This window comes from Cervus elaphus, chromosome 19, assembly GCF_910594005.1.
Source record: "Cervus elaphus chromosome 19, mCerEla1.1, whole genome shotgun sequence".
NCBI classification, from domain to species: Eukaryota; Metazoa; Chordata; class Mammalia; order Artiodactyla; family Cervidae; genus Cervus; species Cervus elaphus.
This window is the reverse complement of record NC_057833.1, coordinates 40,221,393-40,235,468: the sequence shown is the minus strand read 5'-3', so window position 1 is coordinate 40,235,468 and position 14,076 is coordinate 40,221,393. Positions and strand designations below refer to the sequence as shown.

The 14,076-nt window shown below is 38.1% G+C and overlaps 1 protein-coding gene across 11 annotated transcripts in view; it reads right to left on the bottom strand.

Annotated features, from left to right (window-relative positions):
* LOC122675400 (LIM domain containing preferred translocation partner in lipoma) overlaps positions 1-14,076 on the bottom strand; it is a 713,437-nt gene that overhangs the window by 467,857 nt on the left and 231,504 nt on the right. For all 11 annotated transcript variants that reach the window (XM_043874070.1, XM_043874067.1, XM_043874069.1 and 8 more), the window contains one exon: positions 13,247-13,447. In XM_043874070.1, coding sequence (XP_043730005.1) covers positions 13,247-13,439 — 193 coding nt within the window. In that variant the 5' untranslated portion in view covers positions 13,440-13,447. The remainder of the gene's footprint in view (positions 1-13,246; positions 13,448-14,076) is intronic.

Below are 14,076 nucleotides of genomic sequence, written 5' to 3'. Positions count from 1 at the left end.
CTGATGAATCATGATTCAAAACTGCAATAATGGAAGCAGAACAAATATGACATTTTAAATTCACATATAAGAGAAATAAGTAAAAATGTATGGGTAACAGTTATATGCAAGGCAACAGAAAGCATATTGCGGTGTAAAGAACTCAAGAATCGCCTCTTGATTACTTTCAACCTATAGGACCCGGTATAGCCAGTTTCATCACAGAATCTCCATCTCGTCAATTATCAAATGGGAATGAATAGTCCTGTGTGGCCTCCCTCTCAGAGGAAAGAACCCAGGCCTTATCCATCTCCATACCTCACCTTACACATGCACTCCCCAGAGAAGATATGAAAATAAATGTGAACGTGTATCAAAACCACATATCATGACATAATTGTGTATGAATATTGTCTGTTACATTGTACATTCACTGTATTTTCTAATATAATTACTAAAACCTCCACCACCATCACCACCAAATGTTCAATTCTCTCTCCAGACACTACCTCTTACATTTGGCAAGAAGAAAAAGAAAACCTGGCTTTTATTTAAGCAGCATTAATATAACTAGCTTTGGAGACTGGTGACCTCTTAGGCAGAGGATGTTATCTTTCTTAATGAGTAAGTTAAGCATCTCTTTGAGGATCTGATGACATATGGACCCTTTCCCTGAAAAAGACATACACATGGACCAAGTTTAAATACAATATCAGGAGACTGGCTAAATTCCAATTATGAATCCCAGAGATGAATAGGACCCGAGATAAAATTCCTAAGCAAATTAATTAATTATTTTTCTGTGATGATATAATTAACAGCATCTCTAAAATCTCTCTGACTCATTAAAGAATTTGGAAAACAAAAGATTTTTAAAGTTAATAAAAATCACTGATTTACTTTATACAGTTTGCTTTTTATAATGTTCACTTACATTATTATCTGTAATACTAGTTCAATAATAAGAATGTTCCTTCTTAAAGGGACACCATAAATATGAATCTTTTTTTTCTTCAATAGTGACATGGTTCAAGTAAATCCTCTCTCTAAGAATGGTGTCTTGCAAATTCCAAAAAGGACATATCAACACATCATAATTCTACCAGGAATAAGACAAGCCTATTCTAAAATGGCAAATGGCAAAAGATTACCATAGGGAAAAAAAAGATAAAATCATGGTTATTTTCAAAAATGGCCAGCAAGAGTTATATTTAGACAATTATGATTAAAAGTCTAAGGATGAATAAACTATGGATTATCACTCCCAATGTTAATGGTCATGTTTTAATTTAATAATAACAACAACAATAATGCTGGCAGCTTCCAACAACTTAGCCATTATTTTGTGCCAGATATTATGCTAATTTATACACTTAATTTTGAAAATAACTCTTTGGGATATGTGTATCTCTATTTTAATGTAAGAACATATTGAAAGAGCTTAAGTAGCTACTTAAACCAGTTAGCTCAAGTTCCTAGAGAAGTACGGACTAAAAACAAAACTTAAACCCAGATCTGATGTTAGAGTCTATGTGCCTAACGGCTGCCTCTTGAGTCTCCCTTCTTTTATCCTTCCAATCCTATCCTGGCCCCAAGTAAACTCTTCTTTCTGAACCCTCTGAGAAGTTAGCCATAAAGTCACTTCACAAACAGAATTTATAGCTTTATAAAGTGAGTTACCTGATTATTTTCATATGTCAGGTTTCTAATGAAAATATAAACTGCTTAAGGGCTAGCATGTGTTTTTACTCTTCCCCTATCTATTAGAGAGTTCTATTGAATAAAAATGGCATAAGATGCATCTGAATTGGGCTGAGTAGGGAAACTGAAGAAAAACGCTGAAGGTGAGATATGAAGATGCAAATTCAGTCTACTGAGCTTTGGGTGGGTATGTGTTGTGCTGTGCGGTGCTCAGTCGCTTAGTCATGTCTGACTCTTTGCGACCCCCCATGGACTGTAGCCCGCCAGGCTCCTCTGCCCATGGTGATTCTCCAGGCAAGAATACTGGAGTGGGTAGCCTGTCCCTTCTCCAGGGGATCTTCCCGACCCAGGAATTGAACCGGGGTCTCCTGCGTTGCAGGCCGATTCTTTACCAGTTGAGCTACCCGGGAAGCCCTGGGGGGTATGTATAACACCTCAAATAGTGATGTTTACAGATATATATCATCTAACTTGGAAATTTATTTTCCAGTAAATAATTTTTACAAAGGAAGCACTTAATAAACCACAAGTCATTATTATATAGGAACAAATCAATAACAAAATAGCAGCAAATTTCAATGTCATTTTAATTTCATTTTAATGTCAATAAAACTACCAGTGACATCTAAGTCTAAGCAAGATGACATAATTCACTGGAATTAATGGCTATTTCAAATGGTTATTCCAAAGGCTCTCTGAAATACTGTCTTCTTGATGATTTACAGAGATTACCTTGGCTGTTTTATACTTTCATACACCATCTCATGCACAGGTGATTCTAAGTAATTTTCACATGTTATTCGGACAAATTCTACTTCAAACATCTCTGGTAAAGATCAGGAAAAATAAGTGTGAGAGTTTTCTTTTAAAAACTATTCATAACATTAACACAAGATGCAAAGTAGTGCAGAGGAAAAGCTCTGGACTTGGAATTAGGAAACAAGGATTCAAATCCCACCTTTGCCCTGCGCTGGTTGTTTCACTTTGTCTAATAGTCCCTGTATACTAAGGGTGATGATACCCATCTTTATAGGACAACAGAAAAGATCAGGTTAACAATGAAGCTGAGTGGCCTTCGGGAGAAATAGACTAGGTAAGTCCACTAAAATGTCTCCCATATTCTTAGAACAAAATTCTCCCAGAGAAATTATTATCAGTAATACCAATAGTCAACAAGGATTATGCAGTGGTTATTCTACATTACCAATGCTTTATGAAAGGGAAAACACTCAAATTTGATCAAATGTGGCTTGCCCATTTATAAGCTTCATCCTGAATCCTCTGAATCTCAGATTTTTCATTTGTCTCTAGGAACCTTAATAATAAAGGAACCATAATAATGTTACAGAATATAGCGGTAATTAAGTGAGATATTACGTGGGAAAGTGCTTCAGAAACAATTCACACACACACACACACACACACACACACCTTTAAAGTTGCAAGTTGTAATGAATATTTCATAATAAAGTCCCTATTGCTGCTTCCTATTTTCTCAGGATCACCCAAAAAGGAGATAAACCAGAACAACAACAACAAAGTTATAGTTGGCTCACATCTCACATTCTTAAGGGTGAGTATTTGGGTAAACAGACAGCTTTAGCTTAGTTTGGGGAGAATTAAAAGGCAGACTTGGTTTTTGCCTCTGCCTTAGAGATGTAGAGATACCTCAGAGATGTAGACATGTAGAGATGGTCTTAGCATCTCTACATATAGAAACATTTCATGCTCAAGCATGATAGACTCTTGGAGAGAAATGGCTGGACCATTCTGGCCAGGGCCACCAGCATAGTAGCTGTTGCCCAGAGTGTAGTAAGACTGATAAACTTTTGCTTCTTGGTATTTCCTCCCTGTAGCTACCCACCCTTCTGGAGCTATTCCTAGAGATATGTGTCAAAGCACATGAGATGTTGAATCTACTCAGAGTGAAGTTACTTTGCTCATATTGCAAAGCTACCAGGAGCCTCGATGCACTACCTAAAGACGTCAGTAAAGAGCTACTAAAATTACAAGGGTCAGAAGGGGCACCTAAGTCTGCGTTCGCATGCCATTGCCTTTGCTTGGCATGCCATGCTGTCCGCCGCCCTTTCCTATGTGGCTAACAACTAGTTCATTCTCCAAGAGTCAGCTCAGATGTCCCCTTCCTCTGAAGCTTTCCCCAATCCCTCCAACACCACATCTTTCATGTCCTTTAATTCACTTAATTTACAGATTGCAACATCTGCTATTACATGTTTATCTTGACTAGCAGACAATCTATTCTGCCTGAAAGCAGCAAGACACAGGAAAACATACAGAATGGATAATAAGAGATGCTGGAAGGTCAAAGCACACAGCAGGCTCAGGGTGTCACAGCTCAGGGTCCTGCCCTCCTCTGTCCCTGGTGCTATTTCTAGCCATCCAGGCTCTGGATACTGTAAATCTAAGGAAGAAGGATAAAAATATAATACCATGATTTTTTTTTTTCTTTTACAGCTCCTAGGGTCAATCATTGTTTCAGGGTATGATTTCTTTATATGGTATATTTGCCCAAAGGCTTAGGTGTCAGGTTTATTTTTATAATATTCATAATGAATCTATTTATAGATGATTTACATGGGCCTGTCGTGACCCAAAATCAGCTGAGATTTCAGGCATTGCTACCTGAAATCATACAAGAGAAAGTGTTCTATTATGAAGAAGTTTGGGCACTGCTGAGGCATTCTAGAAGAATCTTTCTTTTTTCTTTACATCTTGTTTAGTTTTTGGACACCAGTTAAAACTCCTTGGGACAACATATGCAGGAAATTGGTATTTATGATGAAAGCTCAGGGGGAAAAGCATAGCACTGTAAAGGAGGATCTGAGTCCCTGAATCTCTACATTCTTCACACGATAAAAGGAGCATAAGACTTCCACAGCGACTGTCATTAAGGAGAGGATCTGTACCCACAGGACCTGGAGAAGGTTCAAGAGCATTAGCGAACTGACCCCCGAAGTTGCTGATATAACTAGTTCCCAAATTTTGGTTGATAAACAATCAGAATTACCTAACAAGTTTTATTTTGTTTTAATGTAGATTCTTGGGACCCATGCCCTGAGATTCTGATTCTGTAGGGCTGATGTGAGCCCAAAGATGGTGTTCTTTTTCTTTTCTTTTTTTTTTTAATGTTCCCCAAATCAGTCTGATGACTGGCCTGCTTTAAAAAACCATTATAACAATGTTCTTCAAATGGTGCATAAAAGATGGTACTCTTAAAAGGAGAAAAAAAAACACTAAGAAATCCACATGTATTTATTTACATATGGTTCTTATACTTTTTATTTTAAAATATAGATGCACAGAAAGTTGTAAAAGTAATATGAAGAGTCCCAAGAACCAGTCACTCACCTTCTCCCAATGGTAACATTTGAAAAGATATAATATAATATTAAAGCCAGGAACACTGACTTTGTTTCATTACTTAGTCCTTATTCAGTTTTCACCATATTTTAACCTGTATTCCTTTGTGTATATTAGAGCTATGCTATTTTAACCCATGTACAGGTCAATGTAACCGCCACCACAAGAGAGATACAGAACTCTTCCACCACCAACTCCCCATTGCTTTTCCTTAATGTGAACACCCATTCTCTGCACCAGTCCACCCCTCATCCTGTCCCCCAACAACCATTATTAAATGGCTCTCCATCTCTAGAGTTTCATCATCTCAAGAATCTCTTATAAATGGAATCATATGGTATATGTAATCCTTCCAGAGTGATTTTTCCTTTTTCGTTAAGCATAATGCCCTTGAGGTGAATCCAGTTGCTGCATGTATCAGTAAATCATTCCTTCTTACTAATAAATAGATTGGATGGATGGATCAGAGTCTGTTTAAACATTTACCGACTGAAGGACATTTAAGATGTTTCCAGTATCTTGCCATTATAAAATAAGTTATGACATTCATGTATAAGGGCTTCTGTGAACATAACTTATCATGTCTCTGGATTAAATGCCCCTAGAGTACAACAACTGAATCATATGGCTAGTATACATTTGTTGCTGTTGCTGTTTAGTGGCTAAGTCATAGCCTACCCTTTGTGACCATATGGACTATAGCACTCCAGGCTCCTCTATCTGCGGGATTCTCCAGGCGAGAATACTGGGGTGGGTTGGCATTTCCTCCTCCAGGGGATCTTCTTGATCAAGCGATCAAACTCACGCCTCCTGCATTGGCAGGTGGAGTCTTTACCACTGAACCACCAGGGAAGTAGACATTTACATTGGTTTAAAAAGAAAAAAAAAAAAGGCTGCAAAAAGAGTTTTCCAGACTAGTTATACCATTTTACATACAACTTCCAGCAATGTATGAGAGATTCAGCTTCTCCACACCCTCACCAGCAAATGACGTGATTTTTCTTTTCAGCTGGTTTAATGGGTACGTTGTTTAGTCACTAAGTCATGTCTGACTTTTTGCGACCCCATGGACCATAGCCCACCGGGCTCCTCTGTCCATGGAATTCTTCAGGCAAGAATACTGGAGTGAGTTGCCATTTCCTTCTGTAGATGTTTATTTACTTTTATTCTTGAACAAGAAATTAAACTTTCTTCTTATTTAAAATATGGAGTGAAAATTATACTTCACATTTATATAATTTAAAAATGAAGAAGATTACAGAGCACTGCACCACACAATATCTCATTATTCACAGGTTTTGGAGTCAGACTTGGATGAGAAATCTACCACCTTATTAAGGCATTTATTTCAGCAGTTAATTATGTGGCAAGTTATAAGATAAGAGATTTTTGTCAACAATTCATGAATTCCTTTTTGTCCTAAAACATTTAATCCATTCTGTGCACATACATTAATTCTATCACTGTAGATTATAAGCAAGTCACCCCAAACCCTTCAGTGACATAGAACTACAACAATGATGGAAGGATCCACCAGATCCAGACTCAGCTTCACTACTTACTGTTCTGTGATACTGAACAAACACCTGACCTTGCTGAGGCTTCAGAAATGAGGTAGTAACCCCTGCCTGTATTCAACAATTTTGATTTGATATTTACAGCATTCCTAGAGCAAAGGCCGTATACCTCCTAGAAATGTATTATGGAAGTAACTATCTTTATCTGAGAAATGAAGGTGTATTCAGTAATTTTTAAGATTTATCCTGGTTCAGGAATTTTATAACAATATAATATTGAGGCACTAAGATCCCTATCACTAATATTAGAAGTTTATATTGTTTATCAGTATTTATGAATATTATTAATAGCTGCATTTATACTGCTATACATTTGTTAATCTTATATTACTGGTATTATTAGTTAATTATTAGTAATGGCCTATATAAAATTATGAAATACATTTATTAAATACTATTTAATAATTTATCAATATTACTTAATATTAATAAAAGCAACTAGTTATTTTTATTATAGCAAGGAATACACTCTACAAGGGCAGAGATCAGTCTCCATTTGGCTCATTACTTCAGCTCCTAAAAGAGTGTCTGTCTGGCGCAAATTCTGCTTTAAGTAAATGATTGTTAAATGAGAATGCAAAAGTAATTCCTAGAGTTGTAAGGTATTTTATGGTTTGTGAAACATTTTTACACTCATTATATCTGATCCTCAAAACCACCTCATAAGATAATTAATATTACCAACTAGTTTTATAAAGTAAGAAAACATGAAACAGAACATTGACACATCCAAGGTCAGGGAGTGAAACTGAGGTTTAAATGTAAATGCCCTGACCACCAAGTCAGCACTGAATCTTGGCTCTTTTGAGTGTCAATAAGGCCTATGAATATTTAGTAAAATCTGATTTCATGATTTCATACAAAGAATTCTAAGTTCTTTTCTCTTCAAGAAGATGAAATGTAAAGATCAAACTAATACAATTAGTATCTGACCCTCTAATGAATACACAGCTTATCCTTTTTCCCCCCAGTCTCTGAAAATTTAAACTCATTTACTGTACTCCACAATGAGAGATGAGGCTCAAGATGCTTGCTGTGAATCAGAAAAGGGACACACCAGTCAAACTCGAGGTTTTCAGTGAACTTGTGACTGTCCTGTTGACAGATCACAGTTATAACAGTCTGGGAAGTTGTAAGTGTTGGCTGTGATGGCTGGCGATTTAACAGGACTGTTAGAACTATACAAAGACGATGTTTCCCATTTATACCTCCAAAGTCACAGGCAAGATTCATCTTTCACAACAGGGAAGACAGACTAGAGGACTCCAGAGACAGAAGAGTGCAGTTCAAGTATAAATATTTAGATGCGACTTTGCTCAGAGTTCACCATCAGTCCTTACACATTTTCTACTACCAATTATTTCAGGAATAAAAAGTTAAAAGCTTTTACTAACTGCAAGAGGAGTTCAGTTCAGTTCAGTTCAGTCACTCAGTCATGTCCAACTCTTTGTGACTCCATGGGCTGCAGCACACCAGGCCTCCCTGTTCCTCACTGATTCCTGGAGTTTGCTCAAACTCATGTCCATTGAGTCAGTGATGCCATCCAACCATCCTATCCTCTGTCATCCCCTTCTCCTCCTGCCTTCAATCTTTCCCAGCATCAGGGTCTTTTCAAATGAGTCAGCTCTTCACATCAGGTGGCCAAAGTATTGGAAGTTCAGCTTCAACATCAGTCCTTCCAATGAATATTCAGGACTGATCTCCTTTAGGATGGACTGGTTGGATCTCCTTGCAGTCCAAGGGACTCACAAGAGTCAAAACAGCAGCAAATTGGTTTATATGCACAAGATTAAAAATGGCAGAAATAATCCACTCCAAATTACTTTTTCAAATACATTGCCATAAATGACCATCAATTTCACTCACATTCTTGCTATCCACTGAAAAAACAAATATGTCCTGCCTGACCAGGTTACATGACTTCACATCACTAAGGGCCAGTTCAACACCAAATAGCAATAATCAAAGACTCAGCAATTCCTAGGAACCAAGCCCCAATTTTGTCTCTTCCAATCTAAGACAGCAGAGACCTAATGGAATGAGCACATTTAAGACCTGGAGCCAGTTCAGCCCCAAACTCCTGGGTAACCTTGGGAAGATATTCTTTTCCCTCTCAGACTGAGTTTTCACATCTGAAAAGTGAAAGAACTGCCCTAGAAAACCTTCAAACTCTTTTCTAGTTCTGCTGCTCAAAGACTTTGTGATTAAAACATGAAGAAAGGCTTGGGCAGGAAAGTGGAAAGGAAACAAGTTTGGCTGCCATTTCCATCATGGGAGACCAGTTGTCTAAGATGGCATTTTGTTCTCAATACTATGTTTACCCTGGGTTAGCAACAGGCAATAACTACTCCCTCTCCACAGCATGGACTGGGAACCTCAGGTAGAATAAAACACATAGAGAACTAGTAAAAAATTTTCAGGTTTAGGATTGTCAATGAACAGAATTTGTTTCACCTATTCTGATTTGACTTTACAAGTCTAGGTGAAGCAATGTAGGCAAAGCTTGAAAACAGAGGCTTTATTTATTATTATACAGAAGCATAGAAGGTAATATACATAGGAAAAGTTAGTTTAAAACAAAAAGCAACCATTTTGAAATTAATTTCAAAGAAAAATCATGAAATAATAAAATAATGAATACAAAATAGATGAGGCTATCTAGCCCAATCTCTAATAAATAGAACCTTGCCCTAGATATAAAAAATAGAGCCTAGCTCTACAATTTTATTAACTATGTGATTATTGAATAAGTTCCTTCACTTTGGGTGTTTACCACTTGGTATAATTGCAATACCATCTATTCTATCTAACTCAGAGAGCTTCAATAAGAACACTTTTTTGATAATTAAGTAACAATGAATACGGATGTGCTAGAAAAATTATAATGGATTGTACAAACAAAAGGAATTATACTAAAATGATCATGTGGAATTTGTACCCTATGGATTCACTTTTTTTAAACTCTTATATAAAAAATATTTTTAAAAGAAATTTCAGAAATTGGAGAAAGTCAACTCCAGGTCACAAGATAATTCCAACTTTACAAACCTACAAACTTTACAAATCTTTCTGTATTATAATCTATTGTAATAAGGAACACAAAATATTATCACAGTTCATTCAGCCAAATTATTGAGAGAAAGAATTTCCAATTGCCAGAGTTAAAATAGTAGGAAAATTTCAAAATCATTTCATAAAACAATGTATTAATAAAAGAAAAAAAGATCATTTTCTTTGGTATCTACCAAGGACAGAAAAAGCAAGATTTATACCCTGTTCTGCCATCAAAGTCTAAGGCTTTGGGAAATTTTTGCAAATTGGAAGCAGAGAAAGGGCCCAGATTACAAGATAAAGAACACTACTGCTAGTACTTTAAAGACCAAAAGAAAAATTATGTCACCTTATTCCCTCACCAGTCTAGAAGAGAAGTTAAAGAGATAAAGCCACACATACACACCAAAATCATTCCATAAAAAAAATACATAGACACTTAACATGGAAAAATTTGCAAGAAGACAAAACAATAAAAAATATGCATGGGCTCATAAGTATATAGTACAGGACACAGAAAGGCATTTGGAAATGCAGGGGCATTCCAAGATACACAAGTTGTTGAAAAAAAAAAAATCAATGAAAAATGAGAACAATGGTAGCAAAATAACAAAACCATAAGGCCTAAAGAGCTACTAACTGGGAAAAAGTACACCCCACTTTTAAACGTGTCAAAGCCCTTCAGAGAAAGTTATTAGTGGAATACCTTATAAAAGAAAATTATAACATATGGTATCACATAAATATAAGTTGATGTGGAAAACATGTGGGTACTTTTTCAACTTTCACAGTCAGAATTTAAAAATGAGAAAGCAAACCCCAGAGATTACAGACATAAGACCAGGGTAAGAAATGTAATCAGTAACATCAACGTAGCAGTGGTTAAACAAATCCTAGGCTACCAAGCTCAAGGAAAGGGGAGAGGAGGGTAAAAATAACCCATACAGAACCATAAACCCTGAAAAGTATTTGAGAAGCCTGAATATGAACCTGGATAAGCAGGTTCACAGTTCTGTAGCTTAATTATCACTGCAAACATCACCGAGTACTACTGTGTACCAGGTGTCCTTCTGGATGGTGTTGGGAGTAAAGGCATGAGTCAGGCAGCCCCACCTCCCAAAGGTCTGAATCTACCAAAGGAGACAGGCCCACATACAAGTAAATCTATTAGAAGGACAATTGTGCAAAGGACTGTATGAGATGCATAGAAGTTACATGCAGGGAAGGAATCCTCACTAGACTATAATACAGGGTCCTGATAACTCTGGACTCAGACAAAGGGGACCTGAGGTCTAGCACCAACTTGACAACAAGCAGGTCATCCATCTTCAAACAAATCACTTACACTCTCTGCACTGCAGTTTTTCACCTTGACACCAGCAAAAGGTGGGCTATGATTTCTGTTAGTTTTACACTCTGTCTTCATGGCTGAGGTTCTTGGAAGTCAGACTCTGAATTAAGCTATGAATGCTAAGGCTTTATGGGCTAAAAATTGAGGATGAGTATGTATAGAGGCAAAGGATAGCGTGAGCTGAGCTAATAAGACCTTGGCATCATCAACTCACCCTATAAATGAAAACTGTGTTACCTACTACCTGGGGATTTCACTGATGGTACAGAACATTCTAAATGGACCAAAAAAGAAAAAGAAAATGCATATAAACTTTAGAAAATGTATTAAAAATTAAACAAAAGTAACATGAATTATAAAAATGTTGAGGGCAACAGAAGATGCACTAACATTTAAATTAAATATAAAGGAAAGTAAATCTTACACTTCTAACAAATATCAAGTCATAAGATACAGCAGATGAAGAGACGGAGCTACATTTTAAAAAGTCTGAATATCCATGAACCTTTATCCACGTTTGCCTTTAAAATGCATATATGCAAGCAAAATCTCTTCCTTCACGTATTCAAAAAAGGTTATATTAAAAAGAAAGAGAGACTGGCAGGATTGCAAGAAAGACTCAAGACTTCAGAAATTCAATGAGACTGAATTGCTTCGAGAGAGGATGCCACGTTCCAAACTGTTTATTGCAAGAGAATTACTGAGTGGTGCACTCACCCATCCAGCCATCCGCCATCCATCCAAATATATATACACATAAGAAGACACAGACATACATTTGACCACACACAACCATTCCCACTAAAAACACAGTAGCATAATAAGAGCCAAGAGGAACATAAGGATGAGTGAGAAACCATATCTTGTTGCTTAAATGGGGAAACAAAGCTTACATTCTTATAAGGAAGTGAGGAGGTATCACCATCATATGGGGCCCAAGTGCCACATATGCCAGGAAAAGGAGGACCAGCAGCACAGCGGGCTGGGTGAGGACAATAGTCTCACTTCAAAACCACAGAGAGTGTCACCTCTTGTCTCCAAGTTTCCATTTTTTTGCTGTGAAAAAGCAGTGGGTTCATAGAGTTAAAGGATAAGGCAACAGAACGACAACAAAAAAGCAGAGTGCCTCACACAGACCATCTGGTCAACAGTGGCAGATTAAGGACAGCAGGAGGAGCAACAAAAGAAGTAGGAATTTGACAGTCAGAATAAGATGCATATGGAAACCCAGGGAAGAGATGACTTCCGATTCCCTCCAATCCAGGGCATGCCCAGACACTGGAGACGGTGACACGAGTAGGGTGGTCACAGAGGACAAAAGGGTGGTGAGGCGGCATGGTAAGAAAGATCAGAGTTGAGCAAAGAGCTGCAGAGGATCAGAGATGAAGCCAGCGTCCCTAGAGAACCAGCTGGGCAGTGAGAGGACCTCACAAAGTATGGGGACCAGGATGGGGCATCTCAGCACAGGAAAACTCAGCCGAGGGTCCAGCTCACCAGAATTCACAGCACTCCGAGTGAAGACGTCTGAAGCATGACCGTCACCTGCTTTCCCCCGCCCTCTCACCCATGCCAACATGATACAGATCCTGCCCCATCCTGACCCTCAAGTGTGCACTGACTGTCCTAACCACTAAGCCCTCCTCACACCTCTGCCTCCTTCTGGGTAAGAGGGACTGTCTTTATTCTCTTCATATTAGAGGGAAATTCATCTTACCTCTCCCCCAAAATGAAGAGACAAAATAACTATCTAGACAAAATAACTAGAGAAGGGAAAAAATGTCTAAGTGCCTTATTAGGGTCACTTCAGACGGACACACCATCAGACCACTGCTTGGTAGCACGTGTGACACTTGTCTGATGGCAAGAGGGAGGGGAAACTGGGTGGTAGGCACATTTCTACAAGACAATGGGATGGGGGTGGAGGATACTGCAACAGAAGGACACTGAGCTATGAATGAAGAGACGAGGGTTCTAGTTTTAGCTCTGGCCAAAACCACCGTCAGATAACCCCTAACAGATTTCAATCTGTATGCCCAAAAGAAGAGTTGCCTAGGTGGTTACTAGGTGTTCTTCAACGTTTGACAGTCTATGTACTATGATAGCCATCCTACAAAATTCTTTTCCCAATGCAACATTGTACTACAAATCACTTTTATTATATTGAACTCTCGTTTTAGGCACCCACCTCTGCAAAGCCCATACTCACCTTCACCACCAGGTTGCTTGTATGGGTTGTACTTGGGCTTTGGAGCAACGACTGGGGCAAACTTCTTGGGTGGTTGCTGTGTGGACACTGAAATGCTGGGGGTCCCAAAGGAATGGGTGGTCTCCATCCGTGCAGACACGTGGCCAAGAGGCTCAGCAGTGCTTTTTGGTGGCAGCCAAGATGGGTGAGACATTGTTCAATCTAGAAGTAAAAAGAAACCAACAGTTGCTTTTAAAGAAACACAAAAATGAAAGCAGTATACTTCTCTTCATTACTGTTTCTTCTTAATCCATACCTAATGAAATTTTGAAACAGACTCTGAGATGATGAAAGAAGGAAAGAAGGGACAAAGGAAAGAAGGAGGAGGAGGTGGAGAGTTATGGAAAGAACTACCTTAACTGAAGGAGGAGAAAAATTGAACACTCCCCTCAACCCATCTTGAATACCTCTCTTCCAACAGTTACCTATTTTAGTGCCTAGCATCCTTCAGGAAATAGATATGAGCAAGAAATGGTTCCTAGCCTTAAGAAGTTTCTATGGTAGGAGAATCTTATATCAGTAAGGTTGGGAAAAAAGCTTCAATTTCATTAACAATCTATTAAAATGATTACCATACCAATTAAATGATGACATTATCTAAGTGAGGCTTCCCTAGTGGCTCAAACAGTGAACAATCTGCCCTCAATGTGGGAGACCCAGGTTCGAGCCCTGGGTCAGGAAGATCCCATGGAGAAGGGAATGGTTACCCATTTCAGTATTCTTGCCTGGCGAATTTCATGGACAGAGGAGCCTGGGCTACAGTCCATGGGATCACAAAGAGTCAGACACGA